This window comes from Prionailurus bengalensis, chromosome B4, assembly GCF_016509475.1.
Source record: "Prionailurus bengalensis isolate Pbe53 chromosome B4, Fcat_Pben_1.1_paternal_pri, whole genome shotgun sequence".
NCBI lineage: Eukaryota > Metazoa > Chordata > Mammalia > Carnivora > Felidae > Prionailurus > Prionailurus bengalensis.
The window spans coordinates 121,008,028-121,026,242 of record NC_057358.1 but is presented as its reverse complement, the minus strand read 5'-3'; the positions used below and the strand labels follow the sequence as shown (position 1 = coordinate 121,026,242).

Here is an 18,215-nt window from a genome sequence, read left to right as displayed (position 1 = left end):
TTCCACAAAGGCCCTTCTTAAATTATATATTTTAATGCTCTTGTATATCACAATTAGAAATGAAGACACTTAGATGCTTCATTCTTTATTTTTTAAAAGTGATATGACTAGTGATTGTCATTTCTATGTGTGCAAGGGGCTAACAACCTTACTTACTCAGTTACTCAGAGGATGGTCTATTTTGGGGTGCCTGGGTGGCTCAGTCAGTTGGGCATCTGACTTCGGCTCAGGTCATGGATTTCACAGCTTGTGGGTTCGAGCCCACGTTGGGCTCTGTGCTGACAGCTCGGAGCCTGGAGCCAACTTTGGATTCTGTAGGATTCTGCTCCTCCCCCACTCACTCTCTGTCTCTCTCTCTCAAAAAGAAATAAACATTTTTTAAAAAGAGGATGTTCTATTTTGTACACAAGTGAGTGTTGTTCAATGATTCATAGTTGTGAGTGCTTTGGGAAAGTATATTGGTGGAGAACACCAGGAGACCATTCTGTCAAATGACCAATGGGTTTAGATTCACCATCATCTAGATTTCATTTGGTTTTCTCTTTGTTGGTGTGTTTTTTCCTTAAACACAGAACCAACTTTTGAAACACTCATTTTCCTTGCATATGCTTTAGTGTTGAATGTCTTCAGAAAGTCACTGACAAAAGGATACAAGGAAGGACAACACAGAGGGCAAAGTATAGCTCAGGAGTCCTAGAGATTTGACTACCCATCCTACCCCAATCTTTTATAGCTGTGAGGCCTGGACAAGTCTCTGAGTGTTGGTATCTTTATTCGCAAAAAGGAAATGATAATACCATCTACTGGAGCCATTATAAAGATAAATGAAATAAACAGTCTATAACAGAATGCCATAACAGAAACAAAGTCATTATGTTCCCCAATTTGTTTGAGCCCATTAATGTATATTTTTTCAATAATTTTAGCAATGTTAATATGAAAGGATAATTTATTGAGTGATTCCCAAGTATGCTTTGTTCTTGCTCCTGTTGTTTTTTGGGGTCTGTTTTTTTGTTTTTTGGGTTTGTTTTTTGTTTTGTTTTTGCTGCTTTGATTCGTCTCTCTCTCTCTCTCTCTCTCTCTCTCTCTCTCTTTTTGCTTTTCTTTCCCATCCCAGGAGGAGAAAAGATAGGTAGCTATCTTTCTACATTTACTTAATAAAACAAAAGGTAAAGTCCCTCTCTAAAAAAAGAGATAACTGTCACATAGAGTTTTTTTCAACCCCTCATTGAAAGGGTTATACTTGATCATCTCAAAGATGGTAGAGGTGGAGGTCAGTGCTTTTATTGGGAAAATGAAGGGAGGGGTAACAATGCTCTGCGTTAGCTTGCTTTTACCGTCTTTAAGAGCCATATAGACTCCAAGGTAGGCAAACTCCAGGAGTTGAAAGCTTATGTCAACTAGAGGGTTTTTTTAGTCCTACTTTCATATTTACATATTTCTTATGTATTTAGTTTAAACATTTTTCCTTGTTTAAATGTAATTTTTGTCTTAGGTTTGTCTTGCGTCATTGCTATATATTTATTTGAAATTTCCATTTTTGCCCACTGGAAATCATCATATTACTATTTAAGGATGTTCTTTTTGATACTATTTCGTTGCTTTTATATTTTTTAATTTTTTTTCTTTCTTACTGTTTTCTCTTTTTGTCTATTTTACATAAACTGTTTCCTTGCTTTGCTTTAAAATGGTGATGAAGAGAACTGGAATTTTGTCTGTTTTGTTCACCATTGCATCTCCTATGCTTAGAATAGTGCCTGGCAGGGGCGCCTGGATGCTCAGTCAGTTAAGCGTCCGACTTCTGCTCAGGTCATGATCTCACGGTTCGTGGATTTGAGCCCCACATCATGCTCTGTGTTGACAGCTCAGAGCCTGGACCCTGCTTTGGGTTCTGTGTCTCCCTCTCTCTGCTCCTCCCCCACTCACTCTCTGTCTCTCTCTCTCTCTCTCTCTCTCTCCCAAAAATAAATAAACATTAAAAAAGAATAGTGCCTGGCATATGGTTGCTGAATAAAGAATTGAATTAATGAATTCAAACTCTCAGGAGCTGGAGACTTAACTAATTAATTAATAGGAGGAGAGATAGTTTTGAAGATAGTGTATGATCAAAATTTGGGAGGCCAGATGAATAGAATAACAATAATAAAATAGTAAGAATTCACCAATAAAGCAGCAATAACTAAGGCTTACTGAGCACTCAAGTATGCCAGGTACTGAGCTAGATATTTCAAAAACAATGTCTCATTTTTTTTTCTTCACAACAACTCAATGATAATAGTAATAAGAGTGGACATTTACAGAGGGTTCACCATAGGCAAGTACTATGTTAATTGCTTTACACACATTATCTTCTTCAGTCTTCCCACCAGCCTCTAGGTGCCTACCTCAAAGGGATGTCCCAAAGATTAAATGAGTTAGTACATGCAAAGCCTCCAGATAAAGCCTGCACATAATAATCATTTAATATATCTTATCTATGAGCAGCATGAGTTAGTACATGCAAAGCCTCCAGATAAAGCCTGCACATAATAATCATTTAATATATCTTATCTATGAGCAGCATCACCATCATCCTCCTCTCAAGGTCTTCCTCCTCCTCCTCCTCTTTATTATTATCCTCATTTTATAAGTGAGAAGTCTGAAGCCCAGACATATTCAGTAACTTGGAACAGCTGGGAAGAGAATCAGCCATGGGGGAAGGGTCGGATGATATCCAGGTCATCTGCTGTCAGAATCCCACTCTTGTGATTTTTTAAAAAGTTTTATTTATTTATTTTGAGAGAGAGCGAGAGTGGGGGAGAGGCAGAGAGAGAATCCCAGGCCGGCTCCATGCTGTCAGCACAGAGCCTGACCCAGGACTCAAACTCATGAACCATGAGATCATGGCCTGAGCCGAAATCAAGAGTCAGATGCTCAACCGACTGAGCCGCCCAGGTGATTTTTAGAACACTTATTACAAAAGGCTTCCAACGCAGTAAAATAGCATAAGCCCCACCCCCTTGCATCACATTCTAGTTTGACCTATAGAGTTCATTAGGGTTATTATCAGATCTCATAAAATCAGACCCCAAAGTCAAATAGGATTTCAGGAGGTTTGTGTGTGAATCAGGGCACCTCAGCCCTGACCCATAAACAAAGTGCCCACTGGAAACACTCTGCATCTATTCTACATACCAGAATAGTTTTTGTAACTATCGAGTCTTTTCTACAACTTCAGAACTAAGTCAGAATGTGTTCGAAAGGACAACAGGTTACCCATTTACTCATAAAATGCCTTTTAAGAATTCTTTCAATCTCTCATTGATAGGTGCAAACTCCTGGCCTGGAGATGAATGTGACTGACAGTGACCTATTTAAAAATGCGGTCATTTGAAATTTCCAGTCAGATGCAGATCAGTTTTGTTAGTTGAGGCTTGAAGTTTGAATCAAAATTCATCCCCAGACATTAGCACATTTTCGTATCTTCCACTGATAACTGAGGGAAAAGAAAGCTCTTGATTTAATCTAGTGCTGAGCAAATGGCAGTCATTGTCAATGCGTTATACTTGTGTTCTTGCAATTATACTTTTAAAAATGTATTGCAATGACTCTCATTGATGCCATAAATATCTACAATAAAACATACATTAAAATTAAAATATTTCTAACAGAAACAGATATAGAGACCAATGAAATCAGGATGTTAACCATGATCTTTGCTTTGTTTTTAAGTGTTTAAAAATTTTCTCGTGTGTGTTTGTGTGTGTGTGTGTGTGTGTGTGAGTATCACAAGTCTGACAGATCTGCAGTGAAGTCTTAAAGGAAGAGAGCTCCCAGGATCTTTAAAATATAAAAATCTGGGGTGTCTGGGTAGCTCACTCGCTTAAATATCTGACTTTTGATTTCAGCTCAGGTCATGATCTCACAATTCCGTGAATTCGAGTACAACATCAGGCTCTGTGTGGGACTCGAGCACAGTGCCTGCTTGGGATTCTGTCTCCCTCTCTCTCTGCCCCTCCCCTGCTCTCCCTCTCTCTCTCTCAAAAATAAATAAACTTTAAAAAATCTTATAAAATATAAAAATTTAACTGAATTCTACAAAGACCCTGTTAAATTGATACTATCATTCTTTGCAGATTGGAGGCTCAGAGAAGCAAAATAGTCCATAAACTAAGGATTGGCTAGCTGGATATCCACTGTACCTACTTCTAATCTATCATACATTCTCTATCATAAAGGCAAGAAATTGGACACAATCTTTCCCAGACTCCCTTGCAGCTAACATTGTGCATATGATTTAAGCTCTTCCAGACAGATGCCCTTTTAAGACTGTTGTCTCTGCTGGCAAGTAGGATTGTGGAATTGTGCAGCAATATTGGGTTCCAGCTGCTAGCTTAGAGGATGTTGAAAAGCAAGACACAGGGCCTTCATCATGCACATGTACAGATTTAGCTGGCACACCATGTCTCTAGAGCCAGTGATTATGGTGGAGGCAACTTCCTGGTCCCAAGATGGCAGCTAAGGTGGTGTCTTTCTGGAACCAACAGTTCTGTGTTAGCTTCCTGTTTCCCCATCTTGTTGACTATAGCAATGGCCCCGGGCAGGCCAGTTCTGCAGTGTGTGCACGAAGCATCCTCTTGGAGACTCAGCATAGAACCTGCTCCTCTGCCCTTCCAACTTCTGCATTCATTCCTTACTGCTTGAAGTTTTGGTTTCTGTTTTATTTCACTGAACTCTGACCGATATATTAAGTAACTTGCATACTCAGCCAAGAATTACAGAGTCTAGATTCAATGCATGCCTGTGAACCCCCAAAGTTCACACATTCCCTTTGATGGAAAGTTAAAGAGTAAAATTCACTTTGTATCTTGTAAGCACAGACATGCAAGGGGTGCCAGGTGAGGGAACTGGGTTGGCCAAGCTGTTAGGCCTTCCTGGCATAGGCTCCTGCTTCTTCCCCTTGTACTCTACCCTATGCTGTGAACCTCCTACCTATCCACTAAGCCAGGATCATTGTCATTTGTTTCCTCAGGAGAATATATACAGAGCACAAAGGAGCTCATTATTGGTTTTTAGTCACTACAATCTGAGCCTTCAGATCCCAGACACTAAATTTCCCCAAGTTGGGAAGGGTAAATAAAGAAAGAGGAAGTTAAAAAAAAAGAGTCAAGACATATATTAGATACGTGAAAAGCCCTGAGTTCTGTCCTTCCCCTCTTCACGCCCAGACTGCATCCTGGGATGCTTGTATTGAAAGATTATAGAAACTCCATGTCATTCAGGAGTTCTAGAACAGAAAAATTCTTGCACCCTTCCCAGGAGACAGCCCGGAGAGGCACTGGGTGTTGCCTGCACGCAGGGTGGCAGGGGAGCAGATGAAATGGCTTCATGTTTTCTCTGAGCAGCCAGGTCTTCCAGCACGACACTGCAGGAGCATCGGGAACCCACCCCACCTGAGTTGCAGGACAGCAGGCAGGCCAGACAGGAAGGAGGAATGTACTCAAGACCCCGGGATGGAGCCTCAGAGACCTTTCCCACTGGTCACCGCAGACCAGCTAGAACAACACCCAGCAGATGCTGGACTGTGTTAACAACACTGGAGACCAGAGTCCCACCTGCAGTGCCCAATCCCTCCCTGACCCTGGATAATCACAGAATTTAGACAAAACCCCAGAGAAATGTGAGAGTTTTTTTGGTGGGGGTGAGGGTGAGCAGAATAATCCTAAATTAAATGAAATAAAGGCTCCACAAGGGCTTGAAACTGAATTCAACCCAGCTACACAAAATGAGTTTATGTTTCCTGTATACGTGCCCTGACTCTTGTGCTCTCTCACTATATAGCTTCTAGTTAATAGGCTGATACTCACCCTCAAGAGTCATTGGTCCAGAACAAGGTCAGCAAACTACAGCTAGGCCTATGAGCCAAATTCGGCATGCTGCCTGTTTTTTTTTTTTAATTTCCTTACCTATTTTTGTAAGTTAAATAAAGCCATGGCTATGCCCCTTCTTTATGTGGCCGTGTTTGCAGAGTTGAGTAATCGCAAGAGAGACCGCTAAAATATTTACTCTCTCTTTACAGAAAAAAAAATCGCGTACCCTAATGTAGCACACGGGCTCATCCTGGCCCCATCTCATCTCCTCTCTTGCACTCTGGTCCTTTTGCTCGTACCACTGGGGCAAAGTCTCGAGTCAAAATCAATGAAAAAGCTCTGCTTTTTTTTTGCTCTTAAAAATTATATCTACATCCAGCTCCAGCTTTTCCTTCCTGAACTTGCCCAAGGACAAGTTCTCTTTTGACCACTTTTCTGTCCCCTTCTGTCCTATGACCCTGCACTTTCCTGGTAGCCCTCCCCACCCCCCATCTCTGGCTTTCTTCTATACCCTTTAGGGGATTCTCTTCCCCTGCCTGCTTTTAAAGTCGGTGTTTTTTAGGGTTGTCCTAGGCACACTGGTTTCACTCCAGTTACCCTGGATGCCCCAGATTCTTCTCAGGAGGACCAGGTTTCTCTAAGTGCTCATCTGTAAGGAGTTGAGCCGACCCAGGTTACTGACTTCAGGAGTCTATTTCCTTGGCCTAGACAATACCAATACTTTGGCCACTGAATTAGTCAATACTAGCCTTGACCAAATAGCTCAAAGAGTAGAATGATCATTTAGTAGGCAAGGATTAAAAGACATGGTAGCCAAGTGGTTAATAGCAAATGCTCTGGAGTTAGATTCATAAGCTATACTTTTGAAGCTCCACCTCTAATCAGCTGTGAAGCCTTGAGTAAGTTGATTAACTTCTTGTGCTGCACTTTCTTCATCTATAAAATGGGAATGAGCATGAGAACTAATAAGTTTACTACTGAGGTATAACAAATACATTATATAATAAAGTATTATTCTCCTTGATCTTAATTTTAAGAAAAGGAAAAGAAAACAATCTAAGGCACCGGGTGGCTCGGTCAGTTAAGTGTCCGACTTCAGCTCAGGTCATGATCTCATGATTCGTGGGTTCGAGCCCCGCATGGGGCTCTGTGCTGACAGCTCAGAGACTGGAGCCTGCTTTGGATTCTGTGTCTCCCTCTCTCTCTGCCCCTCCCCCACTCACACTCTGTCTCTCTCTCTTTTTCTCTCAAAAATAAACATTAAAAAAATTAAAATAAAAAATAACAATCTCCCACCCCTATAAAACCCACAATCCATAAATTCTTTTTAACCATGTGTAAGGTTATAAATAGGAAATAGTTTGTTTATATATAAGCTAAATGCTCTAAAAAGGCTTTTCCTAGAAATCTGTAACAGGTAGGAGCAGAGGAGGAGAAAATGGGAACTTATCTGGGAAAAGGGAAGAATCCAGTCTGAGATATCTCAACAACCAATACAGTAAAACTTGAACAAGGAGAAAATGACCAACCAAAGAAGCTTACCTTTGCACCCCTCACAGGTCAGCGCATTATAATGGTATCCAGATGCTCTGTCTCCACAAACAACACATAATTCATCCCCTTTTATTCTCCCCGTTGTTGTACCCATTCGAGCCTTTTTTGTTACAGGAATCTCTGCTACCTCAATCTCTCCCTGGTAAAGAGTCTCAGCTGGCATTCGCCTGAGTTCATATATTCCAGGAGAATACCACTCTTCAGGCTGCTGGGGGTAGAAACCCAGGTTGGAATAATAGGACGATGAGGAAATCTGTGGTTGAACTTGGGGAAATGGAACATTGTTGTATTGTGAGTATGGTTCCACTTCTAGATTCTGTCCCAAAGGACCTGCTGCTTGTTCTGTTAGTACACCTGAACAAGAGTAACAAAACTGGAATTAAGAAGAGACAAAAATTTAACTATATAAATATTAACAACTTTTTTTACAGCCCAAAAACACTGTAAAAAGGATTTAATGACAAATTACAAGCTCAGAACAATATCCACAACATAAAAGACAGACAGAAGACTCATATCATTAATATGTAAAGAGCACTTGAAACCAATAAGAAAAATTCAACAGCCTCATGGAAAGAAAGGATAGAGGATATGAATGGACTGCCTGTTTTTAGAAATACAAAGTGTTTTTATAAGCATACAAAAATGCATTCACCCTTACCAATAATTAAATTTAAATTTAAATAATTCTCGGATAATTTCAGATGTGTGATGCTTTAAAGCATGATAGTAAATACTTTTCTCTTCCTCCCTTTGGACTTCCCTTGGTTAGTCCAATATATAAACTGCAATATAAAATATGATCATGTTCATCCTCAAATGAGTAAAGGTTAAAAATGCTCGACAGAACACACTCTTAGAAAAGCAAACATTCTTGGAGGGTAATTTTTTAAATATCTTTCAGCATCTAAAACTCTAATACTCTTTTAACCCAGCAATTAGACTGCAAGGAATTTTTTATTTTATTATTTCATTTCATTTCATTTCATTTCATTGAGGGAGACAGCATGCAAGTGGGGGAGAGGACCAGAGAGAGAGAGAGAATCTTAAGCAGGGGCTTAAGATGCGGGGCTTGATCCCACAACCCTGGGATTATGACCTAAGCTGAAATCAAGAGTCAGATGCTCAGCTGACTGAACCACCCAGGTACCCCAAGGAAATTTATTTTAGAGACAGGTTTGCATCTGTGTGAAATGTTTCTGTAAAGATGTCCATTTGCAGGAACATCTGTAAGAACTATAATCAGAAACAATTTAAATAGCCACCAATAGGAGTCTGGTTTAATGAATTACACGATGTGATGCACTGAAATACTATGTAAATATGAAACAATGATTTAGATCTATATGTATTGATAAAGAAAGGTTTCTGTGATGTGCTACTATTTGAAAAAATTAAGCTACAGAATAATGCATAGATTTATGTGGGTATTGAAAAAAATAATGTGTGTGGTATATGTGTGTGTGTACAAGGCAGATTTCTGTATGATACAAAAGAAACTGGATGATGGGGACTGGAAAGTGAGATTGTTGATTTGTTCTTTGGGATAGGAGGTTGCATAGTATTTATACTGTTTGTACTTTTGCCAAGTATATTTGTATTTTAATCATTATTTTTTAAAAAAGGAGGGGCTTTAAAAAAAAAAGAAAAGAAAACAATGCAGTGCCTGGAATTGAGTATGGTTCAAATACCAGTCCTGTTACTTATTTTCTGTGTGCATGTTGACAATTTATTTAATGTCTTTAAGGATGAAATTTCTCTTCATAAAATAGGGAATAATACCTATCTCATTAGTTTGATGTAAGAATTAAACAAGATAATGCAGGCCAAGCACTTTGCTAAATGTTGGACACACAAGGAGTGCCTGATAAGTTATAGTTGCCATTAAATTATTATTAATAATAATCATTATTCCTACCACCATTATTACAAAATGAGACTTTTATCTATAAAACCTCTAGGTATTAGAAAACTATCAAGTTGTGAAAATGCTTCTATTTCCTAGAAGCATAAACTATGACTCTTTAGAAAATAAAAACATTTAAACTATGCAAAGCACTAAAAAATTTAATAAACATAAATAAGATATGAGAGTGTACAAATGTGTCTGATTCTTCAAAGCATAGTCAGGCAATCCTAGACTGAAATTCCAACTCCATCTCCTATGAAGAGTGGGACTCTCAGGCACTGATGAACTCCAGTTTTGATAGCAGCAAGCCTGAGATGAAAATATCTATCTCAAGGGTTTTGCTGAGGAACGAATGACATAATACAGATTCACAGTTCTTCACCTGAAACTCTTACTGTCATATGTGTTTTGGAATTCAGAATTGTTTGTGTTTTGGAACAGAATATAGTGCTATTTTTCCCAGCATGGTCTGGGACAGAACTCAGAATTAAACACAACACTCCTTTCCAGGGTGAAATGTACACATATTCATACTAAGGAATAAAAAAATGCCATAAATATCCTCACATCCGTTCAGGTCAGGTTTTGCCACCAAAGAAGTTTGTGTCAAACTTTGGATAAAACGTTTGGTTTTTAGAGCATTTGGAATTTAAAATTGTCGGTTAGGGACTGTGGATCTATGTATCTATACATGTGGAATATTTTGTGCGGTGCTCAAAAAATGGTTGTAGATGTGTTGTTATTACTGCTACAACCACTACTGTCAGAAAACTCTTAGAGCCTCCCTCCTAATGCCAGGCACTTGTATATTTTCATCTCTCTCTCACAAAATCTTAGGAGGTGAGTAACATCATTATCCTTATTTACAAATGAGTAGCCTGGGGCACAAAGAAGTTAGGCAACTTTACTCCTAGCTACCCGAATAGCTAAGATTTGAACTTTGGTAGTCTGACTTCAAAGCATCACTTGTCTCGGATAATTTCAGATGTGTGATGCTTTAAAGCATGATAGTAAACAGTTTTCCTTTCTTCCCTTGGGACTTCCCTTGGTTAGTCCCTTCAATGCCTCTGCTTGCAAGTAAGCTGCAACCAGGTGTGCAAGGCTCTGCATGATCCTACCTTTTATTTTCCAGCCATTTCTCATGTTTTGACTTCTCTATTCCTTGAATGTATTGCTGCTTCCAGACTCAGGACCTCCCTTCTCCTCACCCCTACCCTTTCCCCCCGCCCCCCACCCCCACACGACTCTTTCCTGAGCCTGGAAACTTCTGCAACACAGCCATCTGCTCACAGAGCTTCATCTCACTATTCTCCGCTTATCTCCTAATTTCTTTCTCAGTATAAGCTTCTCTTGGGAAGTCTTCCCTGACTTTCTGCTCCTGGGCATCCTGAATCTAGTTACATGGTACTTACCTATCCTCTCTGGGCTGCCCTTTGCTCATCTGTAAAGAAAAGACTTCATGTTGGATGACCTTATAGTTCTTTACATCTAAAATCTCCATAAGTATATGACTAATAGCCTATAGGCATAAGAATTCAGGGATCTTCTACAATGGCAGTGGGGAATATATGCATAACAAAAGTTTGTTAAAAAGAATGCTTTCTGCATTGACTCAGAAAAAGATTGCTGAAGCACAAAGTATACACTATCTGGACAAAAATTAACTTCCTGTCTTTTATGCCTGACTTCTCCATATAAAACTAGCATTGAATCAGTATATCTGACAGACAAAAAGTTTCGGCAGTGGTGCTTTGTCTTATTACCACAAAATGGAAGAATATGAAAATATGATATTATCACAGCAAAAAGAAAAGATAAAATATAAGCAAAATCCTGATCTATTTCATAACCAAATGTGACTAAAATTTGTAGAATGAATAGGTTTGAAAAGAACTGAGAAGCATTAAAAGCATTAGTTTCACTTACACTTATTCCTAGATTTTGTCCTCCAACTGATCTTACCCCAAGTCAATTACCTGTCCCCAGCCCCAGCCCCTCTCTTTCTGTAGGTCCAGCAAGGTTGAGCAATTTGCCTGAGGTCAAACAACCAATTAATGATAGAATCTGGATTTTACAAAATCCAAGGAAATGTGTAGTTTTTTTTCTCAAGTGACAATTGCAAGATCTCTGAGCACTGTTTCAATAAAACTAATATTCTTATAATCAATAGACACAATATACTCCCAAGTAAAGTCAGAACATGGAATCAGTGTCAAATGTCTTTGGAATCATTTCAAGTAAAATGGAAAGTTTTCACAAAGACATTGATAATATTACATGAATATTATATGAGAACAGCACATAATATTATTAAATAATGTTTCTATTCTCAAAGCACATCTACTTCTAGTATTTCAGTGTCCCCACCAAATCTTGACAGAGGAGAAACAATCAGTATGCAGGCAACTTATAATAAAAAACCCAGCGTGGTCAACATAACCCAAAATGGTGAGATTAGAACAGCTTCCATCATGAACTCACTGACAGGCTTCAAACAACTGCCTAACATTTTTCTTTTTCATTTTTTTCTGGGACTATTAACACCCAACCTTGCTATCTCATAGGTAATCCTGAATATAAAATAAGGTAGTTGAGAAAATGTTTTGATATGTTGAATGCCATAAAAAGACATGTTTGCTTCTAAAAGAACCTAGCAAAATCCTGATTTTAATGATAGTTGACTGATAGCTAATTAGTAATTATTAACACTTAGTCTGTTTTAATAACATAAGTTATAGGATACTTCTTTCATTTATAAATATATACTGAACACTTGTTATTTGACAGGAACTGTGCTAGACCCTGAGGATACAGCAGTGAACAAGATAGAGATAATACAGACACAAAAGGCCCATCCCTTCTCTGTGCATGTGTTTGTGTGTGGAGAGATGTCAAGGGACAAAAACAAGTAAATGAATACCAGAACTTTGTGATAGGACTTTTCACATCAGATGTGGAAGGGGCAGAGAGGTAAGTCAACTTTAAAATATGCTTTCTAAAAAGGTGCATTTATTTCTACTTTAATACAATTTAAAGGGAATATATATATGTATGTGTGTGTGTATTATACATACATACATATATATGTATTTGTATGTACATATATATGCGTATATATATATGTACATACGTATGTATATAACACATATATTTGGATTTATCAGTGCTTTTCTGGAATCAGTCTAACAAGGAGAGGGACAATTTGGATTCCTTTATGACAGGGAATGTTCCCTGAGAGTTTAGAAAGAGCTTTTAAATGGCAACACATGAATAGACATCAGGGGAGTCTGAGATCCCCTGCAAAAGGAAAGCAAAACTCTTTTGGGTAGAGTCTTTAGCATTTAATAGTTTTTCTAGAGTAGAATCTGACCGAATTTTGTGAGATGATGGAAATGTTTTATACCTACCAATGTGGTAGCCACTAACCATATGAGAATGTGGCTAGTGATATTGAGAAACTGAGTTTGAAGTTGTACTTAATTTTAAATAATTGAAATTTAAAAATTTGTGGCCACATGTGCCTAGTGCCTACCATATTAGACCATACCTCTCCAAGGAGTGTGTGATTGAATCCTTGGGTACCCAAATGGGAGAATCAGGTTCATGTAATAATGATGGCACTTTGCCATGATCTCAGTTTGTTTCTGAAGAGCCTGGAAAGCATTCACATTATATCCATTATTTTACTCCTGGCACTATTTTACTCTTGGCCATAGTAAACATTTCATGACTGCTTGTTAAAATGTTTCATGCATGGAAAAATTGCCTTCTATGCCTTCCTTTATTTCCTAATCCATTGTTTCTTAACTAAGATGATATGGCTTCATTTGTAAGCTGTCTGCCATTCCTGGCCTTTGTGATGTTGGTGCCTTTCCCTGGCTTGCCAGCTGATCACCTCCTCTGTGAGGCCTGTCCTAGCTCCCCTCGATTAATCTCCCCTAGAATTAATCTCATCTACTGTCTGTACACACCTCTATTGCAGCGCTTAGAAGCATGGACTATTGTTTGACTTGTTTACAGGCTTATCTTCCATGCTAAACTTGAAGTTTAGTGACATACAGGTTTACCAGGGCCCTTCTGCATGCACAAATCTGGATTCAATTCACCTGAAATTTGCTAGATGTATGAACTTGGGAAAGACATTGAACTTTTTTAAGCTTCTCTTCCTTCCTTTATAATGTGGAATAAACAACCTGGGTGAGAGGTTGTAGTATAGGTAAGCTAAGGCAAAGAACATAAACTGCGTAGGGCTGGGTATAACATAAACATTCAATACATTTTTTTTAATTTTTTTAATGTTTTATTCATTTTCTGAGAAGGAGAGAGAGAGAGAGCGAGAGAGAGAGCAGGGAAGGGTCAGAGAGAGACAGCGGGAGACACAGAATCCAAAGCAGGCTCCACGGCCCAGAGCCTGATGTGGGGCTCAAACTCATGAACCATGAGATCATGACCTGAGCTATAGTCAGACATTTAACTGACTGAGCAACCCAGGCACCCCTCAATACATTTTTTATTATTGTGGTTAGCCAGTGAACTCTTTGGGGAATATATTAGATTATATTCCTCTCCTCTTTTTTTTTTTTCATTCTTGGCACCTTACACAAAGCCTGACACAGTACGCCTAATAAATGTCTCTTAAATGGAAATAGTGGGAAATTTGCTTCTCCTGCCTTTCAACTAACTTCCTAAGTACAATGCCAGTCACTTTTGAACATCATATTTAAATAAAATGTTATGCTGCCATGTCTACAATCAGAAATAGGCTCAAAATTATAATTATTGTAAAAATGATTAGAGTTTCTCTTTTAACTGAAAATTTAAAAGGTAAGATTCTGTTTTGAGAAGAATATTAAAATAGACAATATTACATTATACAGTCTACGTTTTAATTATAATCTGTGTTTTGCTTCAGAGAAAACAAACAGCCTAGGCCTAAAGCTGAACTCTTTACTCATCTAATTTTCCACAGACTTAGGAGAAATCGGCTGTGAAACTAGTTCAGTACATCAATGTTTCTCAATCTCTTTTTATTTTTCTCACCACAACAATAGTTTGAAATACATCTTATATCATGACCCTTGTATACACATAAACATATGTAGAACTAATTGAAACAAAATTTCCATGAAATAACACTTACCCCTACTTCTTAAAGTACACTCTGACATTTCTATTCTATTCTACTCCTATTCTAGTCTAGTCTAGTCTAGTCTAGTCTAATTTTCAATACTGGTTATAAGCCCCAAATAGACTTCATGATCCACTGGGGTCTAAGACATGCCATTTTTAAAACACTGCATTAAATAATGCACTTCAAAGTGTTTTTTCAAGTGTCTACAGGCATTATTGTTAGAACTGTCTAGTGTTTAACTTGAAAAAATCTTGCTCATTTTACATAATATTCAATGAAGAATCTTAGGAAAAAATACTTAGATTTTATCTCAATGAGATATTCACCTGCCTCGAATCCTAAAAAATCACCCCACCCCAACTTCTCACCCCAGTCTTCTGGCTCTGACTGAGACATCTTTGACATAGATCTGTTGCTAAAATCTCAAACAAAATTCCCCACACTTGCTCAGCCCAGTTGTGTAAATTTGACCAAGAGCAATTGTGAACAGTATCCTACCTTTATCAGGCTTCATGCTCATCATTTCCATGACAAATCCTGATGATGTGTGGCTATGGCGAGGACTACTTTGAATTGGATATTCTAACCCCTGAAACTGCATTACCATTCTTAGCTTATTCACAGCAACTGAAAATGAGACCAGGTAAGGAGTGACAGAGGCCAGAGGTTGTATGGTTTACTGATTAACTTCATTACAGAGCAGAATATTTGTAAATGTTTATGAGAAAAGTCCTCGATGCCAAGTTGCCTAGTAAACTGGAAACCAGTCTCTTAGCTTAATTTTGGGGAGTACTTTCCAGTTTCAGAACTTAATATGTAGAATAGATTTCTGGTCAGTGGCCCTAAAAGTGGATTTGGGATCAATTGCCATGCTCTAGGTCTTGACATTTGTTCCTATCAAAAGACTACAGAATAATTTAATTTATGATGTCAGGAAACAATAAAGCATAATGCTTAACAGTATAAGGCCAATTGATCTGGGTTTATATCCAGTGTTATTGGTGGAATTGTGTCCCACCCCCCCACCAAATTGGTATGTTGAAGTCCTAACCTCATCATGTGACATTTGGAGAGAGGGTTTTTATAGAGGTAATCAAGTTAAAATGCAATCATGAAGGTGATCCCTTATCCCATATAACTGGTGTCCTTATATAAATGGGAAATTTAGACACAGAGACAGTATGAAGAGACACAGGGATCTACAAGCCAAGGAGAGAAACCAGGAACACACCCTTCCCTCACAGCCTCCAGAAAGAATCAACCCTGCCAACACCTTGATTTTGGACTTTTAGCCTCAGGAATAGTGAAACAATCCATTCCTGTTGTTTAATCCACCCTTTCTGGGACTTCATTAAAGCATCCTTAGCAAACTAATACATCCAGACTCCCTTGGAACCACTAGCTCCGTGGACCATGGACCAATTCCTGAACCATTTTCTGCCTCCACTTCCTCATCTATAAAGTGGGACTTATAACCATAAAATCTCATAGAGTTAGTATGAGGATTAAAGAAGATAATATTGATGAAATGCTTAGCACAGTGGGTGGATACCCACCATCATTACATTGATGTTATGATTCTTCATCTTTGGACTCAGGTTGTAGGGTGGCTTGCTTACTGAGTAGAAATAGTTTCTACAGCACAACTGGTGGATATCAAGCTTGTGACTGTTGCTTATTTTTTGGAAGAGAGGGCTCTAGAATACGAATTGGTAGGACTAGGGTTAAGCTCACATTTAATGCAATCAGACACCCTGTATAACCTTAGGCCAGTCTCTCAGCTTCTCTGGGCCTCATTTGTCTACATCAACAGATGGTAAAACATAGATAATAATTCCTGCCCTACTTCCCTCATAGACTTGTTGTGAAGATAAAAACGCAATAAATATGAAAGCTGTTTCAAAGGCAATAGTGATCTGTACAAATGCAGTCATCATTGCCAAGACATTTCAACAGCTTTCACGTGTTTACAAAGTGGTTCCACATGCATTACCTCATTTGATCCTTCTCACATCCTCTGAGGAAGGTATTATATCTGAGGCCCACTATCTTCTACCCTATTTTACAGACTCTACAAGGCAGTGACATTCAGTGATTTATCTAAAGTCATGCAGTTAGTGAGGGATGAAGTTAGGACTTTACCCCAGGTCTTCTGAGTCAAAACCCCGTGGTTGAAAAACTGAGGCACACTTGCCCTAGTTGCCAAGAAAGGGGAAAAGAGTGATAGTGCATGGGTATGTTTCAGTTCAGCTTGCCAAATCACTTACCATTTGCAAAGCTATTCTCACTCCTCAGTCTACTTCTGATTTCATTCTCCTCTCCTCACAACCCCAGAAATATCCTTGCCTTGAGAGGATCCTGGGTGGAAGAGCTACCCAAAGGATTTAACCAGGACAAATTATCTCTGAGTTTTCAATTTTAATAATTCTCTACTGACTTTTTAACTGCTCAAACAAATGGGCTTCTTGCCCTCAGAAACTGCTATACTAACAAGGAAATGAGTAGGACAATTTAGCTGATCGGGGAAACAGCTGTTGCTGAGTGACATTCACACACAATATTCTCATAATAAGACTGGTTGGATCCCTTTGCTTCTTTCTCAGTGATGACCAACTGCCTCATGTTATTTTTTTCTAAAAACACATTATCCCCCTGCTGTTCTGTGCACTGAAATAGTAGCCACTAGTCATATATGGCTACTTAAATTAAAATTAATTAAATTAAATTGCAATCAATTCCTCAGTTACGCTCATCTTATTTTAAGTGTTAATATGTGGACAGTAGCAACCGCATTGGACAACGTAGATCTAGAACATTTCACCATCACAGAAAGTTCTATTGGTCCTATTGCATAAGGTACTTGGGAACAATGTGAATGATATATCTTCCTGGTAAGTCGGAGAATGAGCTATTAAGCCTTGAAATTAGGTAGTCCCAGGTTTTCTGAGAACTATCCTTTAGAGGAGACTTGACCAATAGACTCTGGGTGATGTAATCTCATTGGAAAGACCTCCCCTGAGAAGGCGAATGTGAGTGTTCTCTTAGCCTGGATCCTTAACCATCCAATTGTAATTCCTTGTCTTGATTATATTTTGGTTTCCACTTAACTACCTATGGAACTTTAAGCAGATTATTGAACTTTTTAAATCTCCATTTTCTCACCAGTAAAAGGGGAATAGTAATGGTATACACCCCATAGGAGTGTTGTAAGAATTAATATTAATGGTGGGGCACCTGGGTGGCTCAGTCGGATAAACATCCAACTTGGGCTCAGTTCATGATCTCATGGTTCATGGGTTGGAGCCCCACATCGGGCTTTGTGCTGACAGCTCAGAGCCTGGAGCCTGCTTCGGATTCTGTGTCTCCCTCTCTCTCTGCCTCTGCCATACTCGTGCTGTCTCTCTCTCTTTCTCTCAAAAATAAATAAAACATTTTAAAAATTTTTAATAAAAAAATAAAAGAATTAATACTAACGGCAAATAGTTACAGAGTACTTGTGATGTGCCAGGCATTCTTCTGAGAACTTGAGTAAATAAAGCAAGTCACTTGCATAAAGCTAAAGGACCACATACCAGTAAATGACAGAGATGGACTTGAATGCAGGAAGCTTGCTAACTAATATAGAATAAGTATGATATCTGACATATAGAAAGCACTCAAGAAATAGTAGCTGTTACCATTAGCACAATTCTTTTTATCCCTGTAAGTGTATACATTTTCAATCTGATTTTATATTCAACCTTTCTCAGCTTGGTTATTCTGAGTGCCCTTG

The 18,215-nt window shown here is 38.6% G+C and overlaps 1 protein-coding gene across 4 annotated transcripts in view; it reads right to left on the bottom strand.

Moving 5' to 3' along the window:
• The window catches only part of NR1H4 (nuclear receptor subfamily 1 group H member 4), a 75,944-nt gene that overhangs the window by 34,182 nt on the left and 23,547 nt on the right, over positions 1–18,215 (bottom strand). For 2 of the 4 annotated variants that reach the window (XM_043562300.1, XM_043562301.1), the window contains exons 1-2: positions 14,942–15,055; positions 7,392–7,757 (exon numbers count right to left, since the gene is read on the bottom strand). In XM_043562300.1, the coding sequence (XP_043418235.1) occupies positions 7,392–7,757; positions 14,942–15,050 (475 nt within the window). In that variant the 5' untranslated portion in view covers positions 15,051–15,055. Of the gene's footprint in view, positions 1–7,391; positions 7,758–14,941; positions 15,056–18,215 lie in introns of those variants that run through there. The other 2 variants (XM_043562302.1, XM_043562303.1) reach the window with 1 other exon arrangement.